Source organism: Haliotis rufescens, unplaced genomic scaffold, assembly GCF_023055435.1.
Source record: "Haliotis rufescens isolate VD_foot unplaced genomic scaffold, xgHalRufe1.0.p SCAF_17, whole genome shotgun sequence".
Classification (NCBI taxonomy): Eukaryota; Metazoa; Mollusca; class Gastropoda; order Lepetellida; family Haliotidae; genus Haliotis; species Haliotis rufescens.
This window is the reverse complement of record NW_025963857.1, coordinates 2901011-2927898: the sequence shown is the minus strand read 5'-3', so window position 1 is coordinate 2927898 and position 26888 is coordinate 2901011. Positions and strand designations below refer to the sequence as shown.

General features: G+C 43.2%; 1 protein-coding gene across 9 annotated transcripts in view; it reads left to right on the top strand.

The window, feature by feature from the left end:
- The window catches only part of LOC124119816, a 66107-nt gene that overhangs the window by 12039 nt on the left and 27180 nt on the right, over window positions 1-26888 (top strand). For 5 of the 9 annotated variants that reach the window (XR_007221710.1, XR_007221709.1, XR_007221711.1 and 2 more), the window contains exons 6-11: window positions 421-543; window positions 1600-14443; window positions 15064-16021; window positions 17437-17517; window positions 21474-21699; window positions 23516-23728. Coding sequence is in view for 6 of the 9 variants with exons in the window: in XM_048397415.1 (XP_048253372.1) it covers window positions 421-543; window positions 1600-14443; window positions 15064-16021; window positions 17437-17517; window positions 21474-21699; window positions 23516-23728 (14445 nt within the window). In the remaining 3 variants the exon portion in view is untranslated. The remainder of the gene's footprint in view (window positions 1-420; window positions 544-1599; window positions 14444-15063; window positions 16022-17436; window positions 17518-21473; window positions 21700-23515; window positions 23729-26888) is intronic. The other 4 variants (XM_048397419.1, XM_048397418.1, XM_048397416.1 and 1 more) reach the window with 4 other exon arrangements.

Below are 26888 nucleotides of genomic sequence, written 5' to 3'. Positions count from 1 at the left end.
GTGTAGTCAAGACTTGATTGTTTACAGACCGCTGTCATATAGCTGGAATATTGCTGAGTGCGGCGTTAAGCGACAAACAAATACAAACACTAACATTGCCAGCAGCTCTGATACGGCAGGACCTTTGAAGTTTACCAGTCACATATGATCCAAGTATTCTTGATATTGACTTACTGAAGTTGGTTTTACCAAATAGATGTTGTGAGCTCATCTGCTGTGTCCTGGAAAGCCATCTGTTGTCCACCTTGAAACTTCGAATTCTATCTCTGTATCGAGACTTCTGTAATTTATGTTTGCATAAGTGTCCTGTTTACATTGGACCTTTAGCCTGATGTTGCAAATATTTGATAAAGATTCAAATGAGCTACAGTGCCTTGTGACTATTTCGAGGTTTTTCATGAGGAATTGTTCTTTTTCAAGTGCTCCACACCAACAGCTATCCCAGAAGTCCAAGTTCCTGTAAGGCCACTTGAGCGAAGGCCAGATATAGGGCAGGCAACTGGTGGTAGCCCTTCCCAAAGTCCTTCTCAGTCTGCAATAAAGGTATGAAAATCTATGCCAGAAACCTATGAATGTAGGCTTGAGTCCGAGATTTACCCTGAGTATGTATCTATTTTTGTTGATACAATACCCGCGATCAAGGGTTTCATCCAAGTAATAACTGTCCAAAGCCTGCTACACTTCCGGTGTTCCTTCCACATTTAGTTGATGCAAGATGATATGGTTTAAGTACTCATAGCCTAATTCAGGACCCAGAAGATTAAACACACTGTAACTCCAGATACCAGTTAAGATGGAAGTTGTTGGCGCAACAAACTGTGAATAAAATCACAGATACCCTGGATGCTGCTGCTTTGCTTTGACCCTTTCACTGGTTAAGAATTATCTTTGTAATAGATGGTGGTAGAGTAGCATAGTGGTGAAGGTAAATGCTCATCATGCTGAAGGGGCGGTCGGGTAGCCTAGTGGTTAAAGCATTCGCTCGTCACGCCGAAGACCCGGGTTCGAATCCCGACATGGGTACAATGTGTGAAGCCCATTTCTGGTGTCCCCCGCCGTGATATTGCTGGAATATTGCTAAAAGCGGCGTAAAACCAAACTCACTCACTCACTCATCATGCTGAAGGACCAGGCTCACTTCCCCTGATGGATACAATGTGGGAGGCCCATTTCTAGTGTACCCTGATGTGATATTGCTGGAATATTGCTGAAAGCACTGTAAAACAATACTCACTCACTTTTGTTACAGGCAGTCATCCAAGACTTTCAGCTTGGTTAGTGTGTATGGAATATTCTAGTATTCAGGGTATTTGGGTTTAAATTTGGTTTACCTGAAGATGTAGACATTGATCCGTCAAAAATGGCATGTTTTACATATTTTTTTATCTAAAATAAAGCCATCAAATCATTTAATAAACACTGAGACCCTTCAATTTTGCATTTGCTGGAGTAAATAATAAATATCCTTATCAAAAGAATTTTCAATGTTTTTCAATTTACCTGGTCCTGACTCATACTAATCGCTATGGCGTAAAAGTCAGGGTAAGTATAAATGATATTTTTACCCTAAAAAGTACTTCTTCTTTTTTTGCATTACAGAAAGGCCACATAAAATCAGAATCAGCCACCCTTCCAGCTTGTCAGCAAGCACCTGCTACCCAATCGGACAAAGGGTGTGGATCTTCACAAGGGGTAATAACTGCTGTTGATTCAGAACCAAAGTCAGAATATCCTGGTTCCAAGAGATTGAGAGACAGTTCAGGGGACTTTGATGATGTAGTAGCTGTACCAAGTGGTGGAAGTATTCAAAATAGCCCAGAAGCAAAGCCTGATGAATCTTGTTCCTATGGCAGTAAAAGTGTCACTAAAGATGGAACCAACACAGAAGACGCTTTACCTGTCCACATTGTGTGCCAAACTGAACATGATGAGGAAAGTGATGAAGGCTTCACAGATGAAGCTCCCATTGTGGTCATCGATATTTCAAGTGACTCCGAAGAGAATGATGAATCCATGAAAGAGGAGGACAATAGTGTCTGTGTTAAGACAGAGCAGAAAGGCTGTGTTGAAATTCATGATAGCGATACAGATGCTGCAAGCAAATGTCTGCAATCAAGTAGTTCATGTATGAGTGATTGTGGTGATGCTCAGCCCTTGACAAAAAGATTGAAAATTGAGCCTTCTGACAACGAAAGTACTGATAAAACTTTATCAACGAATGCTCAATTTTTTTGTGCCAATTCAACTTCTCCTGTGTTTTCAACATCTGCTCGGAAACGTAAAGTTGTCTCCCATGGGAATACCAGATTAAAGATACCGAAAAAACAATGGACATTTTCTGCCCCAATTGAAGTTGCTTCTTCCAGTTACAAAGTGGTGGAGTCCTCCCAGGAGAGTTACCCAAGCAGTGAGAGTGAAGTAACAGAGCACAGTTTATCTCTCTGTAGCTCTCCAGACCCTTCACTTGAAGCATCAGAGGGTCTTTTAGAACCACAAGGGTCATTTCAACACTCAGAAGATGATGTGGATCAGTCAAAGAAGGACATGACCCCTCGAGGTGTTCCAGAACCTTCACTGGAAGCATCAGAGGGTCTTTTAGAACCACAAGGGTCATTTCAACACTCCGAAGATCCCTGTTATGTGGAGCAGTCAAAGAAGGACATGACACCTCGAGGTGTTCCAGAACCTTCACTTGAAGCATCAGAGGGTCTTTTAGAACCACAAGGGTCAATTCAACACTCACAAGATACCTGTGATGTTGAAAAGTCAAAGAAGGACATGACACCTCCAGGTGCTCCAGACCCTTCACTTGAAGCATCAGATGGTCTTTTAGAACCACAAGGGTCAATTCAACACTCAGAAGATGATGTGGAACAGTCAAAGAAGGACATGACCCCTCTAGGTCATCCTGAACCTCAATCAACTTCTGTTGCAGCTTCCAAAGGACTTTCAGTTTCACCGTCTTATGTACCTCCTGTTAAACTCTCAGAAATGCCAAAAGATATTCCTGATATGGATCAGTCTGTTGAAGAAGACACAAAAGAAACAGATGTAACGCCTATTTCTGAAAAGCCAATGATTGCTTCTGTTGTTGATTCAGAACCCATGCAATCAACCTCAGCTGAATCTGTAGAAACACCAGCAGATGGTGGAGAGCATTTAGTAGGACAGAGACAAGAATCTCATAAGTCCCAGGTGTCAGAAACCCAAACAGGTAGTTCTGTGCTGCCTGTGTCTTCACATGCTGATGGAGAATCCACTGTTCTCCCCTCAACTGAATCTTTAAAACCACCAAGGGATGATGGTGATGTTTCAGAGGAAGGAGAAAGTCCTACACATGATACTGTACAGGAAGTAGTCCAACAGGATGATGGTTCAAGTCAACATCCACCATCAGAGCCAGACTGTGGTGACATCCAAGGTACAGAGATCAATACACTGAAAGACCAAGCTGATTCTGAAAGCTCTGTGATTGGTAGTGGTGGAATTACAGATTCCAAATACATCTTTCAGGAATCCAGATCTTATGACATAGGTCAAGCAGATAATGAGTCAAACCAGGATCATGATACCTCAAGTAATGGTGTTGGTTCAGAAGGGAATGACAAAATGTCCATTCAGGTGACAACTGAACCTGTCCTCAACTCTCTCCAGCAAGAACAAACCCTTTGTGCCAGCAGAGATGTTTCAAATCCTGTTCCTTCCGATGAGGTTGACAGCATAGGTCAGTCCTCACTATCTTGTGAAGGAGACATTAGTGGAAGTACAACTGGTGGTTTTGGAGGACATGAACAAACTGGGGTAGATGGAAGAGGTGTTCCTGATCAAAAGGTATCTCTTCCCAGTGTGTCTTCCTCTCCAGAATGTTTGGAGAAAGGTGGTCATGTCCCCGAGCAGCCTGAGTCAAGTGTGGTGTGTGAACAAGATGCAGTGCCAAGTGCACTGTGTGTGCCAACAAATTCTGTGTCAAATGTGGTTTGTGATCCGACAGATTCTGTGCCAAATATAATATGTGATCGAACAGATGCTTCAGTTTGTGAACAAACTGATACTGGGCTAAGCTTGATGTGTGAACGTAGAAATGGTTTTCCAAGGGTGGGGTGTGTGCAATCAGATGATGTGAGTGAAAGGACAAATTGTCTCTGTGTTGACTTGAAAACTGCTGTGCACAAAGAGGACGAGAGTGATGTTGGAATGAATGCTTGTGAGTCGAGATCCGTTCATGGTTCTGGTGAACATTCTGTGTTTGAAGATTCCAAAGAAAATTGTGCTAGAGTGGTCCCTGTCATTAAAGAAATCCATACCAAGGGAGTTTTGTCTCAGGATAATGTTGAAACTCAGTGCAGAAACAGAGGTCCTGACATTGTAGACTCCTTGGACCAAATCACACCCATCACAAGACAGTTAAGTATTCCTAGGGAAAACAGTCCCATTCTGGTGGAAGACCAACTGTTATCCTCAGTAGAAAGTCAGCCTATCCCGAAGGAGGAGGTATTCCTTGTTGCTGCAACTGAAGAAATTAAGGAAAGGATTTGTTTGGAGAAAGAGGAGTTGAGCAAATCCACAACAGTCACAGATGGGCAGGGCAGACACTCTAAAGACAATGTTTCTCCTCTCACTGATGTAGATACCGATGTGGTCATAAATCCCAGTCACATTACATATACACATCCTAGTCAGAGTGGGTATTCAAAATCAGATGTGCCATCAGAAAACAGTTATTTGAAAGCTCAAATAGCTGTGGAGGGTACTGGCAAAGAAGTGAAGAGGGAGGCTCTAAAAGTGCATAGTGAGTCTTCTGACTCTGATGATATGGTTATGTCGTTCTCACCTTGTAAGGTAGTTACAGTGGAGTCTTCTGGAGGTGAAGAGGTTCTGAAGGAAATGCCTGGAAAGGTAGTGACGATAATTGAGTCAACTGAAGATGAAGATGCTGCTGTGAATCATTCTTCAGGGACGGTAGTGACCACAATTGATGAAGATGAAGATTTAGCTTTTATTGACTGTCCAGAGAATGTAGTGACAAAAATTGAGTCAACTCACGATGACGATTTAGCTTTGAACTCACCTGGGAAGACAGTGATGACAATTGAGTCCACTCAAGATGAAGATGTTGCTCTGAATCAATCACCAGGGATGGTAGTGACCACAATTAAGCCCACAGAAAATGATGATTTGATTGTGATTGACTCGCCTGAGAAGGTGATTACAGTGGAGTCGACTGAAGATGAAGATGTTGCTCTGAAGGCCTCACCTGGGAAGGTAGTGATGACAATTGAGTCCACTCAAGATGAAGATGTTGTTCTGAAGGAATTGCCTGGGAATAAAGTGACAAAAATTGAGTCCACTCAAGGTGAAGATTTAGCTGTAATTGGCTCGCCAGGGAAGGTGATTATAGTGGACTCGACAGAAGATGAAGAGGTTGTGAAAGACTCACCTGAGAAGGTGATTACAGTGGACTCGACAGGCGATGAAGAGATTGTTCTGAAGGAATTGCCTGGGAAGGCAGTGACGATAATTGAGTCCACTGAGGATGGAGATGCTGCCCTGAATCATTCACCAGGGATGGAAGTGACCACAATGGAATCCACTGAAGATGAAGATTTGGCTGTGCAGGACAGGCCTGAGAGGCTGGTGACAAAAGTTGACACAGCTAATGATTTACCTTCGATGAACTTGCCTGGAAAGATAGTGACGATAATTGAGTCAACTAAAGATGAAGATGCTGCTCTGAATCATTCGTCAGGGACAGTAGTGACCACAATGGAATCCATTGAAGATGAAGATTTAGCTTTTATTGACTCTCCAGAGAATGTAGTGACAAAAATTGAGTCAACTCAAGATGAAGATTTAGCTTTGAACTCACCTGGGAAGACAGTGATGACAATTGAGTCCACTCAAGATGAAGATGTTGCTCTGAATCAATCACCAGGGATGGTAGTGACCACAATTAAGCCCACAGAAAATGATGATTTGATTGTGATTGACTCGCCTGGGAAGGTGATTACAGTGGAGTCGACTGAAGATGAAGATGTTGCTCTGAAGGCCTCACCTGGGAAGGTAGTGATGACAATTGAGTCCACTCAAGATGAAGATGTTGTTCTGAAGGAATTGCCTGGGAATAAAGTGACAAAAATTGAGTCCACTCAAGGTGAAGATTTAGCTGTGATTGGCTCGCCAGGGAAGGTGATTATAGTGGACTCGACAGAAGATGAAGAGGTTGTGAAAGACTCACCTGGGAATGTAGTGAAAAAAATGGAGCCAACTCAAGATGAAGATTTGGCTTTGATGAATTTGCCTGGGAAGGAAGTGATGACAATTGAGTCCACTGAAGATGAAGATTTGGCTGTGATTGACTCACCTGAGAAGGTGATTACAGTGGACTCGACAGGCGATGAAGAGATTGTTCTGAAGGAATTGCCTGGGAAGGAAGTGATGACAATTGAGTCCACTGAAGATGAAGATTTGGCTGTGATTGACTCACCTGAGAAGGTGATTACAGTGGACTCGACAGGTGATGAAGAGATTGTTCTGAAGGAATTGCCTGGGAAGGCAGTGACGATAATTGAGTCCACTGAGGATGAAGATGCTGCTCTGAATCATTCACCAGGGATGGAAGTGACCACAATGGAATCCACTGAAGATGAAGATTTAGCTGTGCAGGACAGGCCTGAGAGGCTGGTGACAAAAGTTGACACAGCTAATGATTTACCTTCGATGAACTTGCCTGGAAAGGTAGTGACAACAATTGAGTTGACTGAAGATTCAGCTGTTGTCATGGGTTCACCTGGGAAGATGGCCACAGCAGTGGTTTCCACTGAGGATGAAGATGTTGTTGAGGACTCATCTGGGAAGGTGATTACAGTAGAGTCCACTGAAGATAAAGATTTAGCTGTGATGAACTCACCTGGGAAGGAAGTGACAACAGTGGACTCCAATTTACAAGCATCACGCCTACAGCCAAGTAAATGCGGGATACATCTTGAGACTACATGTGACAAGAATAGTGACTTTGAAAAAGATATGTGTTTATTAAGTGACAACATGAAGGAAAAACCAAAAGAAGATTTATTTCATGAAAATATGGATGCTGATGTCTCTCAAATTGAAAATGTAATTGCCCACCAATTTGATACTGAGCAGCAACATTCTGCTGATGAAGACAGGAAACATGTGAAGAGCAGCCAAGAGCCCCATGATGCTGATGTTCAAGAAGTAGTTACTCAAGGTATTAGAGTCCGAGACAATGACAACTGTGCCCTAGAGAACATTGTAGCAGGCTGTAGCACCACTGTGCTTGAACATAATGTTGAGGGCACACATATGACAGACGGAATGAATACTGCTTTGGAAGAGAAGACGGGCTCTCAAGAAAGTGGTAGCCTCAGTGCAGCCTCAGTGAATCATATTTCAGATTCAGCCAAAGGTACAGGATGTGAAGAAGTGAAAGATGTTGCACACGCTGAAATGATTCAAAGGAGCAATGGTATGGAACCATCAAAATCAGATGGTGGCCACATCCTGAAGGTGGATGTTGATACTATTGAGGATGAGGATGAATTGTCTCCTGTCATTCCTCATCAAGAACCTTTTAAGAGTCCCAAGAAAAGTGAACCGAAACAAGAAGACTCTGCTCCATCTGAACTTGAGTTCTTCCCAGAGTCTCAACCAGATTTCCATCTCTACCTCAGTCAGGCAGAAGAGTCGGCTGCAATGATGCCTGATAACTCTGAAAGTCATGGTGACAGTGATACATCTCTGAGTTTGTATGATGAGGTGACGGGCCAAGATCGAGAAAGTCAAGGTGACAATGAGGCAGAGGAGACAACGATTGAAGGCCAAGGTGACAGGCAGACAGATGTTACTACAAGTGAAAATCCTCAATGTCAAGGTGACATGCAGACAGATGTGACTGCTAGGAAAGACTCTGAAGGTCAAGGTGGCAATGAGGCTGATGTGACTGCTAGTGAACATCAAGGTCAAGGTGACAATACAGCTGATGAGACTACTAATGAACATCCTCAAGGTCAAGCTGACAATGAAGCAGATGTGACAACATTTGATGACACTGAAGGTCAAGCTGACAATGAGGCTGATGTGACAATGAGTGAAGGTCCTGAAGGTCAAGCTGACAATGAGGCTGATGTGACAATGAGTGAAGGTCCTGAAGGTCAAGCTGACAATGAGGCTGATGTCACCGTGAGTGAAGACCCTGAAGGTCAAGCTGACAATGAGGCTGATGTCACCGTGAGTGAAGACCCTGAAGGTCAAGCTGACAATGAGGCTGATGTCACCGTGAGTGAAGACCCTGAAGGTCAAGCTGACAATGATATTAAGTCAGATGTGACAACATTTGAGGACACTGAAGGTCAAGCTGACAATTATATTCAGACAGATATGACAACATTTGGAAACCCTGAAAGTCAAAGCAACAATGAGGCAGCTATTAAAGCATTGGGAGCCCCTGAAGGTCAAGATGACAAATGTGCAACTGTGATAAAGCCAAATGTGAAGGTTAAAAATCAAAGTGATGAAGAGGTCACATCTATGTTGCCAAATGAGCCAGAAGTGGACACTGAAGGTCATGGTGACTATGAGGCTGCTTCTGTCTTGTCATATGAGACACAAGTGGAGGATGCTATAGGTCATGGTGGCATTGAGGCCAGTTTTGTTTTGTCAAATGAGCCAGTAGCTGAGAACCCTGAAGGTCATGGTGACAATGACACAACTGTGATTAAGCCAGACATGGCAATAGTTGTGGGCCTTGAAGGTAGAGATGACTTTGGATCTTGTGGTCGTCCTCGTTCAGATGTTTTTCAGACAGAGCAAGGAGAACAAACTGCATCAGAACCATCTGAGACACGTGGGGAAAACTCAGCTCAAGAAACGGACGTACTTTCTCTGAAAGTAACTATGAATGATGAAACAGACAGGAGAACCCTAAAGGAAGAGGGTCCAGTGTCACAAAACAGAAGCGTATCTCAACAAAATGAAGCTTTTGGATACAAGTCAAAAATGGAGGTGGATAATTCTACTCACAGTGTTGCCATGAACAAAGGATCACTTGTCACTGCAGGAAGCAGTTTGCTAAGTCATGGTGACAATCACATACCAATCATTGATAAAATGTTTACTGTTGCATGCAGTAAATGCTCATTTGAAAAATCACCATTGTTTGGAACAAGAAGATTGCAAAGTGAAAGTAGTGACTGTATGACTTGTGCAAAGCACATTTCTGTGCCATTAGGGCAAGCTGCAAAATCTGATGTGGATAAAACCAAACTCCATGATGAAAACAAGCATGGCAATTGCATTAGTAAGCAGATTATCCAAAAAGACAAAGATCAAGAAGAAACATTTGAATTCAGTTTGTTGGGGACGGACTTCTCAGCATCAACACCAAAAAGTTCATCAGTTTCGGATTCGTTAATCGTGAACTGTGATGGCCTGTCATACCAGGACATCTCATACTCAGTAGAACCTGGCCTCAGCACCACCACAGATGTTGAAGAGACTTCAGAGACTGAACAGGATCCTGAAGGATCTTGTCAAGCTGGAGCTGATGTGGAATTACAAGATAGCAGTGAGTGTCATGCAGCAGCTTCTGATGGTGTTTTGCTGACTGAGAGTAAGGACTTTAACAAGAGCAGCCATATCAGTAATAGGAAGGAGATGATGAGATCATGCCGGTTGTCAGATGAGACTGAGCTGCACCTTCAGTTGTCTGGTATTGAGAGTCAGACAAGCAATGTGGAATCATGCTCAGGACTTACCATCTCTCAACCAGAACTAACACCTTCACCAACAGGAACCCATGATGCTGACGATGTGAATGAAACTGTTGCAGAGGGTGACAATGATGTAGCCAGACCAGCAGCGAGCCCACACAAGCTTGCTTCAGAAGAGGAAACACTGATCTCTGATGAAGATCTTCACTTGGTGATGACTACATCAGATGAAAGTCAGCTTCACAATGATTCTGCTCTGTCAGCAGAAAGTACTGAAGTTTTCTTTGTGAGTCCTGTTATAAAATTCAAGGCATCAAAGGAAACTGAGAGTTCAACAATGCTTGGAACAATTTGTGAAGGTGAACCCTTGTGTTCTTCCTCTACTGAACAGCGTTGGATCCCCTCTGCTTCCGAGCTTGACAGTAGTCAACTGAACTTGTTGCAGGAAATATCCCAGTCTTCTTGCAATAGCGACAAAGGTGAGCTCACTGCAGAAAGCATTGCCCTTGAGACAATCACTGATGATAACAGTACATGTACACAGGAATCCATGATGAGTGGCATTGCTCCTTTAGAGTTGAGTGTTGATGCTGAAGAGTCTGATGAAGAAACTGAAGAGGCATCACAGGGAACGTCTTTCCATCATGAACAGAAAGTTGAGACATCACTGACTTCTTCACTTCCTTCAGAAAGTCATCATGAGACTGTTTCAGGAAATTTAACAGTAGGGAGACACAGTAAGGAAACAAAAGACCAACCTTGTGGCCAAGAATATGGATTTGCTAAATATGGAGATACAGGTGGTGCTGTGAAGATTGTGAGGAAAGACATAAGCTCTAGATCTGACTCTGGGTGTGATGACCATACTACCAAGGAGCAACCTTCAACGATCGGTCTTTACAGATCGATTTCTGATTCAAAGCCCACCTTCATAGCAGAACCACTGTTCAGAGTTGATGACAGTAACACCATCATATTTGATGCAATTGAGGATATACAAAGGTCAGAAAGGAAACCCAGTTTGGATGAAGATCAAAGCTTTCATGAAAAATCAAACATGGGTGAGGTGTCCAGTAGTGTTGATATGGTTGAGCAAGAACAGGCTTGTCCTCTGTCCAGCTCTCCAAGTGCAGTAACTGATGGTGAAGCTACTGAGAAAAGAGACAACATGTCTGCCATGGACCTCAAGAGTGCAGGTAATAGAACAACTTTACTGCAGCCACAATGTTCAGTAAGCGAGTCACAAAAGAGCTTATCACGTGAGGTTCATCATAATTCAGATGAAGTACCAGATTTGGATTACTCCCCAGATCCTCAGGAGCCAGGACATGAGCATGATAAGGTGACATCACGTTTGGTAGATGACCGTCATGCCACAGAAATTTCAAATAAGACTAATGAAACGGATATCACTTTGGAGGTGAATGAATATGGTGCTATTTCATCAAGAGCTGTGGGTAGTGAAAAGGTTAAAATTGATGATGGGGTAGTTCTGACGAGGATGAAGATGATGAATTATGTTGACAGTGTTCCTGATTCGGAAGACAGTTTAGCAATAACTGATCTTCGGGATGACATGCCAAAGGAGCGTGAACATTGTTCCTTGTCGCCAACTGATAGCAGACAAATGAGTGGGCTAAACAAGATGACTACCTTCGACAAGAGCTGGGATGAGCTTGATGGGCTGTCTGAAGAACATCTTCCGAACTGTAATCTGGATGCACAGGATTCAAGCCCGTTCCCTGCTCCCAGACTTGACGATACAAATGTTGAAGCTGGAAAAATGGATGCCAGTGTTGATGACTCTGAACTTGTTACTGATGATGTCAGAGGAGGTGGTGTTGCTGAAGGAACTTCACACCTACCTCATGGTTCATCACCAGAAGAACAATGCATGCCAATCATTGTGGAATGTTGGTCTAATGCTCCACACAGCAGAAAACGTAAAGCATCAGAAGACAGAGCAGTTAAAAAGAGGTCTTGCCGTGCAAGTTTGTCTTTAAAAGCATGTTTAGGGAGTAAAGTTGCAGAATTTTTCTTGATCAGAGAAAGAGTCAAAACTTTTATGCCATGTAATCCAATCAGTGACAAAGAGACATCCATGGCTTGTCAGAATAGTGGTCAGGCTCAGGAGCAGAACAGCCTCCGTAAAGGGAAGCAAGGCCTCTGTGATGACAAGCAAGGCCTTAGTGATGAAAAGCAAGGCCTCAGTGATGACAAACAAGGCCTCTGTGATGTCAAGCAAGGCCCCAGTGATGACAAACAAGGTGCTGAGCAACAACATATCAAAGATGATAATCATGAGTTTGGTGCTGAGCAACATGGGCATCAGGAAACAAGAAATGAACAAAGCATCATAATTGATGGGGACAGTTCGAACAGAGAATCAAATCTCATTAACGTCAAGCAGAAGATGACTTCAACCTCTCATGCAGTGTCCCATGATGTAGACGCAGCTGGAGATGGTGAAACTGCAGTGGATGTTGACAACATCAAAGAGGAAGTTGAGGTAATAGAATCCCCTATTCTAGATCCTGCGATAGATGTACATGAAGGAACAGTAGGGTCTGCATCTGCCGGTGTGATGGAGAAGATTTGTGAGAGTGTTGAAGCAAAACAAGGCCCTCTTGGGGGATTAGAACATCCTTGCATTATTGTTGATGGAGATGAAGTTATTGTCATTACAGACTCAGAAGATGAAGTAGAGACTGACAACATCCTTCCCATGGAAACATCAAAGAGTGACCCTCCTGGTGGTGACAAGATGTTTGATCAGGATGACGATATGCTTCTTGAGAAGACATCAAAGAGTGACATTACTGAAGGAAGCAAACAGATGTACAATCAGGATGGCGATGTTCTTCTGAAGGATACCTCAAATAGTGACACATTTGACGGAAGTGAGATGTTTGATCAAGATGGCGGGGTTCTTCTGAAAGAAACATCAAATAGTGACACTCTTGAAGGAAGAAAAGCAATATTTGATCAAGATGGCGAGGTTCTTCTGAAAGAGACATCAGACAGTGACACGCTAGAAGGAAGCAGACAGACATGTGATCAGGATGGTGATGTACTTCTGAAAGAGACGTCAGATAGTGACCCTACTGAGGGAGGTAAAGAGACGTACAATCAGGATGACGATGTACTTCTTAAGGAAACACCAAATAGTGACATGCCTGAAGGAAGCAAAGAGATATTTGAAAAAGACAAGGCCATCTCTCGAGAAGAAACATCACATAGTGACACATCTGCAGAAAGTAAAAGTATGTTTGAAAAGGATGGAGATATGAAACTGGAATGTGATGAAGAAAGTTTTTGTACAGATGAAGACAAACCAGAAACAGAAAGTGAAGAGACATGTGAAGGGAGTTGGAAGGATGACCTCGAGGATGAGACCACAGAGACGAGCGCAGATACCTCTGGAGACAGACTGATAGACTCGGACGATTTTGAGGCATATACTGATGAAGACACCCCAGAACCTGTGCTGGAGATGGATGCAGACACAGAAGAGGACCCAGTGCATCTATCTGACACTACTGAAGACATCCTGGACACATCAGATCAAAGGTTGTCCAATTCATCGCAGGATGACAAATTAAGACCAGTACCCGAACATAGTACTCCGCCTGCCCGTCTACCCAGTCCTGGCTTAACTGATGAGCACAGATCGGGCAGTGAATTGGTCCAGTCAGGGAAGTTGCCTGACACAGGTTCAGGGAAAGAAGCAGACACCGAGAGCACTCCCACTGATGCAACATTGAGTCTGAGCAGCTCCTTAAGTGTCCACACCCTTGAGAGTGACTATGACAGTGATAGTGATGTGTACATCACTGAGTGTAGGCTTGTGGTCAAAGAGCCTGCTGTGAAGACGGAGCATGAGGATGAGGATGATGAGTCAGACTGTGGGAAAGACGGGAGGCGTTCTTCCAAGAAACCAGACTCAAGCCTTGATCGTGGAGATGGGATTCAGAAGGTGGACTGTTCAAAGATGAAGTCTGGGAAATCAGGAAAAGTGCATATGCAAAAGACTGATGTTGCTGACAGCTTGTTTGATAAGCAGTTGCTCAGTAATTGTGCAGTTGTTCATTTGAATGACAGTTCAGGGTTTGACATCAAAGATCAAGAGGATCCTGAAATTGATGCTGATGAAGGCCTTAAAATACCTCCCCAGAACAAGCAAGAGTCAGACAGTGGAAGCTGTCTAGCTGATGACACTGTGGATGCTGAGGATGCACCTGATGAGCCAGAAGAAGACCAACCAGCACTTGGGGCCTCTGCAACACCTGGGGCCTCTACAACACCTTGGTCCTCTACAACACCTTTTCTTTCTGCAACACCTGGGTCCTCTGCAACACCTGGAGGACCACCTGGGTCTTCTGCAACACCTGAGTCCTCTACAACACCTTTTCCTTCTGCAACACCTGGGTCCTCTGCAACACCAGGGTCCTCAGCAACACCTTTTTCTTCTGCAACACCTGCTTCCTCTGCAACACCTGGGTCCTCGGTAACACCTGCTTCCTCTGCAACACCTGGGTCCTCGGTAACACCTGCTTCCTCTACAACACCTGTGTCGATTCCAGTACATCTGGAGATGGATTTCTCAGAAGATGTGGACAATACCAGCAGCCCCGGGGTGGATGTGCACAACATCATCGCTGGTTTGATTGAGCAGGACATCAGCGACACAGATTCGGGCAGGAGAGACAGATCAGGTAGTACCGCCCAGTGTTGTAAAGTGCCTGTAGTTAATGTCTACTAAATGTCATTAATGGCTCTATTTTAATCACTTGGGTTAAAAAGTAATTTTGCAGGGTTTTACTTATACTCCTATTCTTAAAGAATGAGGAAAAGAAATGGTTGTCATACAATGTAAATTGCTATTAAATAATTTGTACCTTTTGTTTTCAGTACATACAAATTCTGAATATCCTTAGACTCATCCTAACATGACACAGCCATTACAAAATGTCAGTGTATCTTATAATGTAGGTTATTGACTATATTATTTAATCGTTATGTCCAGGGGGCACGGGTGGCCCAGTCGTCTAAGGTGCCGCGATTTGCTGTGCAGAGTTGGGTCCCTTGGGCACGCCAGAAACCTATGATTGTGGGTTCGAATCCCGGTTCGCCCCAATTATGTTTCTAGGTTTGTCAGCACCATACCCGTGCTCGTGGGTTTCACCGAAGTGGTAAACGTCTGAGACCTGCATCACTTCGGGCTTTCCTCCCACATTAAGCTGACACGCCGTGATATAACTGGAATAATGGTCAAAGCGGCGTTAAACCCAACTCACTCACTCACTAATCGTTATGTCCATCTGTTTTCTTGAAGCTTCCCTTGATGATATTTTTGATGATACCTGGAACTACAACAGCAATTTTGAACCAGAGACTGATAAGACTGATACTGCAGACATCACCTTGGCTTTAGTTGATTCTGATGACAGAACAGCTTCAGCATCAAATTCTGACAAAAACAATCAGGTTTTCTTAATCAATCCAACAGAAGAACTCATAGATATGCGCTGTACATCAGTGGGGAGAATCACCCCGGAGGCTCGCAAGGAAGCTGAACGCGCCACATCTGTCACCCCTGAGACGAAAGAAAAGAGACAGGAAATGTCCGGGGCTGGTAAGTCCTCTAGTCATGGTAGCTTTGATGAAGATGGAGAGCGGTCATCATCCACTACTGGCATTGCGGCATCAACTGAGGATGATGATAATGTTGAAGATTTTCCAATGCTGTCGACTCCGAAAAGGAGGAGGCTGAACAGACAGGATAGTCAGGAATCGCATTCAGAACGGTCCTGTGTGGGAGAAGTCATTTACAGCTCAGATGAAGATACTGAAAACTCAGTGGCCATATCAGATCAAGATCAACAATTCGGCCACATTGGGAATACGAAAAGTGATGGTGTAGAAGATGAAGCTTGTGCCAGCGAGAACTCGCGTGAAACTGACAGCATCAGTGAAGCCCAGCCTGGTGTGTCTCGAGTGAATGCTGAGACCCTGAGTGATCAAAGGATGTTTATGTCTATGGATGACCTGTCCAGCACCCAGCTGAGCCAGTTGGACAGAAGGCTGTCTGCTGCTCCTGAGGAAAATCTAAAGAATGTAAGGCGTAGAAGTTTATTGGATAAAATTCGGGCCAAGCGTAAGAATCGTCAGCAGTGCGAAAAGACAACACAAGACAAAGGTGAAATCAAAGACAATAATCTCCTCAGTCCACAGAATGATGTCCACAGCGAAGTATTGGATTCATTGAATAAGGTGGAGGATTACTTGGTTAGGTATGACTATTCTTTTGCTTTTCTTTAAAGTATTTATTTGTGAAAGAAACCCCTGTTATGATGTGGCCTGATTGTGTGTCTCCGTGACCCGGCGGTGAAGATGATGCAATGCTGTCACAATGTCTATTCTGTCTTGTGCGGTCATCTAAGGCGCCACAATTTGCTGATCAGAGTGGTGTCCCTTGGGCACCCCAGAAAAATGTTATAGTTGGTTTAAATCCTGTTTCGCCCTGATTATGTTCTAGGTTTGTCAGCACCTGTGTTCTTGGATTTCACCAAAGTGGCAAACATCTGAGACCTGCATCACATTAGGCTTTCCTCACACATTAAGCTGACACGCTGTGATATAACTGGAATTCTGTTCAAAGCGGCGTTAAACCCAACTCACTCACTCGAAGATGTGATACATTCCACAGCAGGACACTGTGCTATTGCTGGAATAATGCTAACACTGGCACGATCCGCTTTGACACACACACACTCACTGACATGTCATGTTGCACTAGAGACTGTTGTTAGTCAATCTCATTAAAAACAGGAATTTAGTGTTTACACTGAGGTGTCAAATCCACACTTGGCAATAGATTAAACACAAGTCGAGTATAGAATGGCATTGAATGGCCCTTTTCTTACTCTTAATTTTGTGCAACCAGCCTTCTAGATACTTTCCCATCCAGAAACTTCTCGAACAATCAAGACTGCCATGTTCATAAACAACCAAGGGAGGCAACTCCACTTCCACTTGGTGGCAACGACAGCACTTAACATTTTACTCATAGATTTACTGCCACTGACAATCACTGCAAGTAAACTTACATCAGTCTCTACTGACACATAACATGATAACAATGTCCAATGTTATTGATAAAAAAATGTTAAAGTCAGTTTGTTTCACTTCTCAGTGGAGAACTTCAAAGGCTGTATACCTAGTACCCCATTGTCTTATGAACCCACTAAACATGGAAGAATGATAATTCTCAACAAAGGCTTTCATACTACTATTTGTATTCCTAATGTATAAAGACCGCCTCCGTGGTCTAGTGGTAGAGCGGAAGGTCCGGGGTTCGATTCCTGGCCACGCCATACCAAAAGACGTTAATAGATGGTACTTGTTGTTACCCTGTCTTGCGCTCGGCATTAAGGGGTTAAAGCAAGGACTGGTCCTCTAGGAGTCGGTATACTGTGTCTGAGTGGGGTATTTATGTTAAACTGCGGCATGGTATCTCAGTGGGCTTGCACTATAAATCGGCATCAGTCTGGTCTAGTACAAGCAGCCACACACACACGTACATGCACGTCGCTATATAAGTGCAATAATCTTGCACGCGACGTTAAACCCAATTTCACCTCACCTCACCTAACGTATAATATTTGTGATTCACTTTGCTAATGATCTATTCCTGTGTTTCATGTAGGGGCAAGAGGATCCTGTCTATACTGACCGATGCATTCAACACCTCACACCTCCACAGCAACCCGACAGTCCAAACATGGCGGTAAGTCTAGGTATTACCTGGTGCTGTCTATACTGACCGATGCATTCAACACCTCACACCTCCACAGCAACCCGACAGTCCAAACATGGCGGTAAGTCTAGGTATTACCTGGTGCTGTCTATACTGACCGATGCATTCAACACCTCACACCTCCACAGCAACCCGACAGTCCAAACATGGCGGTAAGTCTAGGTATTACCTGGTCCTGTCTATACTGACCGATGCATTCAACACCTCCCACCTCCACAGCAACCCGACAGTCCAAACATGGCGGTACGTCTAGGTATTACCTGGTGCTGTCTATACTGACCGATGCATTCAACACCTCACACCTCCACAGCAACCCGACAGTCCAAACATGGCGGTAAGTCTAGGTATTACCTGGTGCTGTCTATACTGACCGATGCATTCAACACCGCACACCTCCACAGCAACCCGACAGTCCAAACATGGCAGTAAGTCTAGGTATTACCTGGTGCTGTCTATACTGACCGATGCATTCAACACCTCACACCTCCACAGCAACCCGACAGTCCAAACATGGCGGTAAGTCTAGGTATTACCTGGTGCTGTCTATACTGACCGATGCATTCAACACCTCCCACCTCCACAGCAACCCGACAGTCCAAACATGGCAGTAAGTCTAGGTATTACCTGGTCCTGTCTATACTGACCGATGCATTCAACACCTCACACCTCCACAGCAACCCGACAGTCCAAACATGGCGGTAAGTCTAGGTATTACCTGGTGCTGTCTATACTGACCGATGCATTCAACACCTCCCACCTCCACAGCAACCCGACAGTCCAAACATGGCGGTAAGTCTAGGTATTACCTGGTGCTGTCTATACTGACCGATGCATTCAACACCTCACACCTCCACAGCAACCCGACAGTCCAAACATGGCGGTAAGTCTAGGTATTACCTGGTGCTGTCTGTGAGTCATGGGACTCTCAGAAATAATGGTCTGGTGGATAGAGCGTCTGCCCGGAGAGAGCTAGGTCGGTGGTTTGACCGTTGCCACATCATATCAATAGACGTTAAAAGATGGTACTTGGTGTTACCCTGCCTGTTCCTTGGCATTAAGGGGCTAAAACAAGGACTGGTCAGCTCGGAGTCAGTATAATGTGTCTGAGTGAGGTGTTCATGTTTAACTGCGGCATGGAATCTCAGTGTTCTAGCGTTATAAAACCAGAATTAGTCTTGATAAGTTCAGACATGCAAGCACACACACACGAAAATAGGTTGACCGAAAGATGTTAAAAGATGGTACTTGGTGTTCCCCTGTCTGGTGTGGGCTAGCACTATAAAACCGACATTAGTCCAGACAAGTACAAGCAGACACGCAAAAATCTTAAAAAGTCGTAAAACCCCATTTCACCTCACTCCCCAGAATTCTAATGACATCACCACCTGCCCCTACACTGAAGCTCGGTATTGCTTATCACTTTTATATTGATGGCAATTTCCTTGTATTAAATGGAAATTACCATTTGAAATGAAAAATCTGAACTTTGTCTTTCTTTTGAGGGCCGAATACAAATTAAATAAGTTGAATTAGGTTTAATGGTTTAAACACAGCTTGCATCGCATGGGATTCACAGTGCATGGTGTTTGTCTCATCTTCAATTGATATAAGACCAAATATTTTATATCCAGTAAAGTCGTACAAGTCACTTACCTCTGCGTTAGTGATGCTGAACAAACTAAACCTGCTTGAACGTGTGCAGAAAATAACCAAGGATGAATCTCGGTTCGTACAAATTTGGATAGTGCTTAAATTTAACTATGGTTTATAAAAAGTGCTTAATTTTGAAAATTTACCTTCAAAATGCTTGAATCTTATTAACAGCACCACATTTTCTTGAGTATAGTGTGCACTTTTTTTTTCAGAGTATGAAGCAATGCAGAGGGGGTGACAGGTGATCGTTTCTGATCTGGGAGAGGCTGTAATTAGCTGTCTCTCGCGTGACTTGATAACAAAAAGCTGAAATTCTTGTAACTTGTCTTCAAAGTCGGCTGGCAGTTTCTGGGCAATATGCGTCTTTCTTCTGACGGACAGCTCATGACGACTCATGAAGTTACGACCCAACCCAGTGCTACCCTTGAAATCACTTAAGGCGATGCCTAACTTCTTGGCGATGGCAAGTCCCTTTTTTCGGATATCAGTCGTACTAATGCCCACACCTGCCATCTAACACTCCTCCACCCACTCTTTCAGCTCTACCTCTACCACGCCAAAGGCGAGAGAGACTTTCCCCTCTCTGCTTTCTTACTTTTTGGACCGCCTCCGTGGTCCAATGGTAGAGCGTCCAGCCGGAGAGCGGAAGGTCCGGGGTTCGATCCCCAGCCGCGTCATACCAAAAGACGTTAAAAGATGGTACTTCTTGTTACCCTGTCTGGCGCTCGGCATTAAGGGGCTAAAACAAGTACTGGTCGGCTCCGAGTCAGTATACTGTGTCTGAGTGGGGTATTCATGTTAAAATGCAGCATGGTATCTCAGTGTGCTAGCACTATAAATCGGCATCAGTCCGGACTAGTACAAGCAGCCACACACACACACATACACGTGCATGCACGTCGCTATATAAGTGCAATAATCTTGGACGCGACGTTAAACCCCATTTCACCTCACCACCAACTTACTTTTTGGCATGACAACCAGCTTTGACTTGTTCTTTCTTGACAGTCTTATGTTTGACTCAGCACACCCGTACAGTCATCCAGCCGCTCAGTTGCCATTTTCCTCTGCATACGCAACAATCTTTAATTTCTCTCCGCGTGTGTAGGATGTTCTCTTCGACACCATGATTAAGAATTAAATACCTGTATGTGTTTTACAAATCTACTCATACTTGACCGGTAATCCGCTTGTATGTAAGCCAACGAGAAGAAGCCAAAATTTGAGAAAGATCTTGTCATAGTATAATTGAATTGATTATTTAGGGCCTTTTGTTTAAAAATAACTTCAAACGGTGCTTTTCTTAATTAGCCGGTACTCTATAATTGATATCTATGCAATTGACAATCACTTCAATGTGTTTTCAAAGTTTATATCTGATATCTGCTCCAGAGTTACGGTCCAATGTTTACGCTGGAGAGAGGTAAGCATTGAACGATGTCAAAGTTAATGGTGTCAATTCGGATGTATCAACAACATAAGTTACATCTGACGACATTATATTTATTCAATGGGGAGTTGCCTTTATTAATACAGTGGCACAATGTACACATGAGAACGATGTTTTGTCCAAGTTCTCAGCTTACGTTTGATACGATGACTGCATCTGAAACATCAAAAATATTTCACTGCAAAAATACTCAAAAAAAACATTTTTTCAAAAATATTGCATCCCCAAGAGGGGGGTGAGCATTATGCTCGATGTGCACTATACTCAAGAAAATATGGTACTTGAAAATTGCTAAAATGTAAAAAAATATTGTTCTAGATATTACATAATTGCTACTGAAAATCATTATCGATCGAGTTTCAATGAGTCCAAGTTTAAGCTCTAAGACGTCCTTGTTGACTGCTTCCAGTGCCAGTGCTAGTGTTCTTTTGGATTAATACAAGTCCTTGAAAACGAATGTTCTTCCTAGAAAAGTGCTTAAAAAGTTCTTGCATTTAGAATCAGAAGATTTGTGTTAACCCAGAATTGATGCAAGTGGTAGGCATTTTGTCAAAATGAGTCATTCATGTCCGTGCAAAAACAAATACCAGTATTGCCTACAATTGTAAGTACGTTTGATCGCCATAGGAAACAACTGTGCTCAGAATTTGAATTTTATTCTACCTTAGAAATTTTAGCTGTGTAAAGTATATGCCAATCAAGCTACATGATCAGCTGTGCCTGGATTTATACCAGCAGCAGTTATAGTAGATGCTACTACTTGTAACTAGGGCAACCACTTTTCGTTTGCTGCACGTCATGTGATTGTTTCTCAATCTCACAGGGATGATCTGCAGTTGTTACACAAGAGCGTACAGCTTCCCCCGACCGTCATAGCTGTAGTGGGCGACACTGGAGCGGGGAAATCGTCCCTGTTGAACGCCCTGCTCAATCAGCCATGTGTTCTCCCGACGTCCGGAGTACGAGCCTGCACAGCCGTGGTTGTGGAGATCGTGGAAAATACACGCAACCAAAACTACGAGGCCGACATTCATTTTCTCTCAAAGGAGGTTAGTGATATGATGCTGTATCCCCTTGTGTATCGTCTATGTCAAAAATGTCTAAGTCTGCGGACTCAAAATTGTATTTGGTGCAGTTAAAATATGGTGGGGGCTGGGACGAGTCCAGATTTACTTCCCGGGTACCCAACCCCCTATTACCCTACCCCCTATTACCCTACCCTCCTCGGGTACCCACTGTATGCCTCAAGAGATGGGTGCAAAATGTCCTGTTAGGAATTGTTTGACCAAAGCCCTGGCAAAAAGTTTTCGGGTACTCTATAAAATGATCTGGGCCCACTTGCACAAAGCGATCTTAGTGCTAAGACTATCGTAAGCCTATGTTAAAGTATGGGAGTTACGATCATCTTAGCGCTAAGCTCGCTTTGTGCAAGTGGGCCCAGGTCATCCATACTCTGAAGTTGATTGAAGCATTATCAATATTATTCAAACATAGAATGTGTGCATAGTCAGAGAGAAATAAGAACATTAGTGATTTGTTGTGTAACCATGGAGTTCTAGATATTTTTGTCATAAAACAATATATCACATGACAAACGGGTCCAGGTAGTCCTGTGGATACCCAGGTCCTACTCAGTACCCACCTGACCCGAGAACCAAAGCTAAACGTCCCAAGCTAAACGTCCCTAGTCCTTATACATATGTCTCTTGATACTTTTCGTGCTATACAATTCATATTCCGACACAGTACTGTTATTTCATTAGTTGATATTCTTTCTTATTGCAGGTGAATCATATCTCTGAATCAAGACTAATGATGTGGCAGACACTTCCAAACTTTTTAACCTGTTTATTACAAAGTTGTTGAAAGGACCTTATTAAAACCCATCATATTCTGTGATATATTGTGATTCACACAACATACCAGTGTGTTCATTTGTGAGTCGAACCAATCTAATATCTCTTGAATATATTACCCAACATGTATGGTATTGTGTTTCTTTAGTCAGTGAGTTTATATCCTGTATTCCCCTGAAGGAGTGGCATAAGAAGCTTGATTTCCTCCCAGAGCAGTGTTATTCCCAGAGTGTATATATATCCTGTATTCCCCTGTAGGAGTGGCATAAGAAGCTTGATTTCCTCCCAGAGCAGTGTTATTCCCAGAGTGTATATATATCCTGTATTCCCCTGTAGGAGTGGCATGAGGAGCTTGAGGTCCTCCCAGAGCAGTGTTATTCCCAGAGTGTATATATATCCTGTATTCCCCTGCAGGAGTGGCATGAGAAGCTTGATTTCCTCCCAGAGCAGTGTTATTCCCAGAGTGTATATATATCCTGTATTCCCCTGTAGGAGTGGCATGAGGAGCTTGAGGTCCTGCCAGAGCAGTGTCATTTCCAGAGTGTATATATATCCTGTATTACCCTGCAGGAGTGGCATGAGGAGCTTGAGGTCCTCCCAAAGCAGTGTTATTTCCAGGGATGTGAAATCTCCGCGGAAAATCGCTTTTTTTAAAACAGTAGTCCTCGGAAAAAACCATCTTCCACGTAAAAATATAGTCAAAGATTTAAAAAAATACACTCTGAAAAATATGATCGAAAACCGGACAACCGTCGCAGATTGTCCTGTTTTCGACCAGAGCTTTCAGCAGCATAGGTTTTTTGGGTATCATACGTATTTCCAGAGAGTATATATATCCTGTATTCACCTGCAGGAGAGGCATATGGAGCTTGAGGTCCTCCCAGAGCAGTGTTATTTCCAGAGTGTATATATATCCTGTATTCCCCTGTAGGAGTGGCATGAGAAGCTTGAGGTCCTCCCAGAGCAGTGTTATTCCCAGAGTGTATATATATCCTGTATTCCCCTGTAGGAGTGGCATGAGGAGCTTGAGGTCCTCCTGAAGGATCTGACCAAGAGAGACGGCAGCCTGCAGAAGGGACAACCTGACCCCACATCAGAGGCGGGCGTGGCGTATGCCAAGGTGCGAGCTGTGTACGGCAAAGTGAGCAAGATGAAAGTCCTCCTCAAACAGACTCACATCACACAATGGCTCAACAGGGTGAAGAAAATCAGTGTCCAATCTGTGAGTGTGTTTTGTCTCATTTATATATGGTTGAAACTTTGGTCTAGTAATTCACACGCTCCTTGCATTCATGTGAACTTAGGACTGGTCCCTCTGCCCTGTCACTCAGTTGGTCATGGTGTGTGTCAATGGGAAATACATGTTCAATGTATTTTCTTGACTATAGTGCGCACTTTTTTTCCAAAAAACACAGCTGTGTAGAAGGGGGTGCGCATTATACACGAAATTATGAGTTTTGATGTTTTTTTCCCCTTGGAAAGATATTACCGTGAGCACGTAACACCGGAAATACCATGTCAACAAATCCATACTGAAGTACGAAAAATCATCATGTAATTACACTGTCTGGCTACAAAAAGTGTTCTTTGTATATCTGGACTTATGTATGTAACTTATTTCATTAATTTTAATCAAAATTCCTTTTAATATTGTTTTAATTAATTTCGGTGAAATCGTGTGTGAAGCGATCGGAAGATCGGTCAGATTACCACTATTGACGCCTTGAAACGAACTTTAGTTGACAGAGAATGGATACATATATCATAAATGCCATACTTTGACTCGTTAAAAGTCATATTTGTTATAGTTTGACGATTCTATGTCAACACGTAATTCTCGTGGTCATGTAATCACGTGCACCGGAGCCTTGACTGGTCAGACTGGGTTCCATGTGAAAAATAATAACAGGCAATAGCGATCAGCTGCTTTGCTTAAGGTTATTATTATTTAAAATATGTTTAGTAAAAGCTGCAACTAAATTAACAAGATATTGGGATATATTATTCCTGATAAAAAATAAAATAGTTTCAGATACAATTTTTGCCGATCTTTGCATTAAAATCCTGTAAAGTTATATCATTGGGTGTGTCTTGGCCGAATCACCGGTAGATTCCAAGAAAACATGTGTACAGCTGATTGCTGTTTCCGGCTTAGTTTACGAGAAAATACACAAGGTAATCTTAATCCCTGGATGTAAAACAATGCCTAGCAGAACAAAAAATACAATTTAAACGGTAAATAAACTTGTCTGGTGATTTTGTATCTCAAATTTCGAATTATTACTGTTCAAGTTTCTCATCACCCGTTCGTTTACCGGAATTTGCTGAAAGGGTAGATCTACGGTGTAATTTTTTTCTGCGCTTGACATACGAATTTTCTTTTCCAAAATACTGAATCCGCTAGAGGGGGTGCGCACTATACTCAAGAAAATACGGTACCCTTGTGTCCTCGTTGATGCCAAATGGGGCTATGGCAATTGTTAATACAATAGTTCAACGTTTTGTTAATGTGCACAATGATAATATATCGATCGCTTTGTAGATATTGGTGCTTATGAACAGAGAAAATCATGCATTTTTGTCAGGACATTTTCAGCCTTGATTGTGACAGCTGAAAACTTGGTAACATCATTGATGAAAATATGCTCCCACTTCCGTTAAGATGGGACAAATTGTTTGAGGCAGCTGCTATTAGTCAAAATATTGTGACTGTAACACAAATTTAGAATGCAGTATTGAAAGCACTGACAAGGATTGAGATCTGATTCAGGTCAAAGCACTCTGGGATGCAGTCAACAGCTACATTGAGAACACTGACAATGGTTGTTATCTGTTTCAGGCCAGACATCACCGTGATGCAGTCAACAGCTACATTGAGAACACTGACAATGGTTGTTATCTGTTTCAGGCCAGACATCTCCGTGATGCAGTCAACAGCTACATTGAGAACACTGACAATGGTTGTTGTCTGTTTCAGGCCAGACATCTCCGAGATGATGTCAACAGCTACATTGAGAACACTGACAATGGTTGTTATCTGTTTCAGGCCAGACATCTCCGAGATGCAGTCAACAGCTACATTGAGAACACTGACAATGGTTGTTATCTGTTTCAGGCCAGACATCTCCGAGATGCAGTCAACAGCTACATTGAGAACACTGACAATGGTTGTTATCTGTTACAGGCCAGACATCTCCGTGAAGCAGTCAACAGCTACATTGAGAACACTGACAATGGTTGTTGTCTGTTTCAGGCCAGACATCTCCGAGATGCAGTCAACAGCTACAATGAGAACACTGACAATGGTTGTTATCTGTTTCAGGCCAGACATCTCCGAGATGCAGTCAACAGCTACATTGAGAACACTGACAATGGTTGTTATCTGTTTCAGGCCAGACATCTCCAAGATGCAGTCAACAGCTACACTGAGAACACTGACAATGGTTGTTATCTGTTTCAGGCCAGACATCTCCGTGATGCAGTCAACAGCTACATTGAGAACACTGACAATGGTTGTTGTCTGTTTCAGGCCAGACATCTCCGAGATGCAGTCAACAGCTACATTGAGAACACTGACAATGGTTGTTATCTGTTTCAGGCCAGACATCTCCGAGATGCAGTCAACAGCTACATTGAGAACACTGACAATGGTTGTTATCTGTTTCAGGCCAGACATCTCCGAGATGCAGTCAACAGCTACATTGAGAACACTGACAATGGTTGTAATCTGTTTCAGGCCAGACATCTCCGTGATGCAGTCAACAGCTACATTGAGAACACTGACAATGGTTGTTATCTGTTTCAGGCCAGACATCTCCGTGATGCAGTCAACAGCTACATTGAGAACACTGACAATGGTTGTTATCTGTTTCAGGCCAGACATCTCCGTGATGCAGTCAACAGCTACATTGAGAACACTGACAATGGTTGTTATCTGTTTCAGGCCAGACATCACCGTGATGCAGTCAACAGCTACATTGAGAACACTGACAATGGTTGTAATCTGTTTCAGGCCAGACATCTCCGTGATGCAGTCAACAGCTACATTGAGAACACTGACAATGGTTGTTATCTGTTTCAGGCCAGACATCACCGTGATGCAGTCAACAGCTACATTGAGAACACTGACAATGGTTGTTATCTGTTTCAGGCCAGACATCTCCGAGATGCAGTCAACAGCTACATTGAGAACACTGACAATGGTTGTTATCTGTTTCAGGCCAGACATCTCCGAGATGCAGTCAACAGCTACATTGAGAACACTGACAATGGTTGTTATCTGTTTCAGGCCAGACATCTCCGAGATGCAGTCAACAGCTACATTGAGAACACTGACAATGGTTGTTATCTGTTTCAGGCCAGACATCTCCGAGATGCAGTCA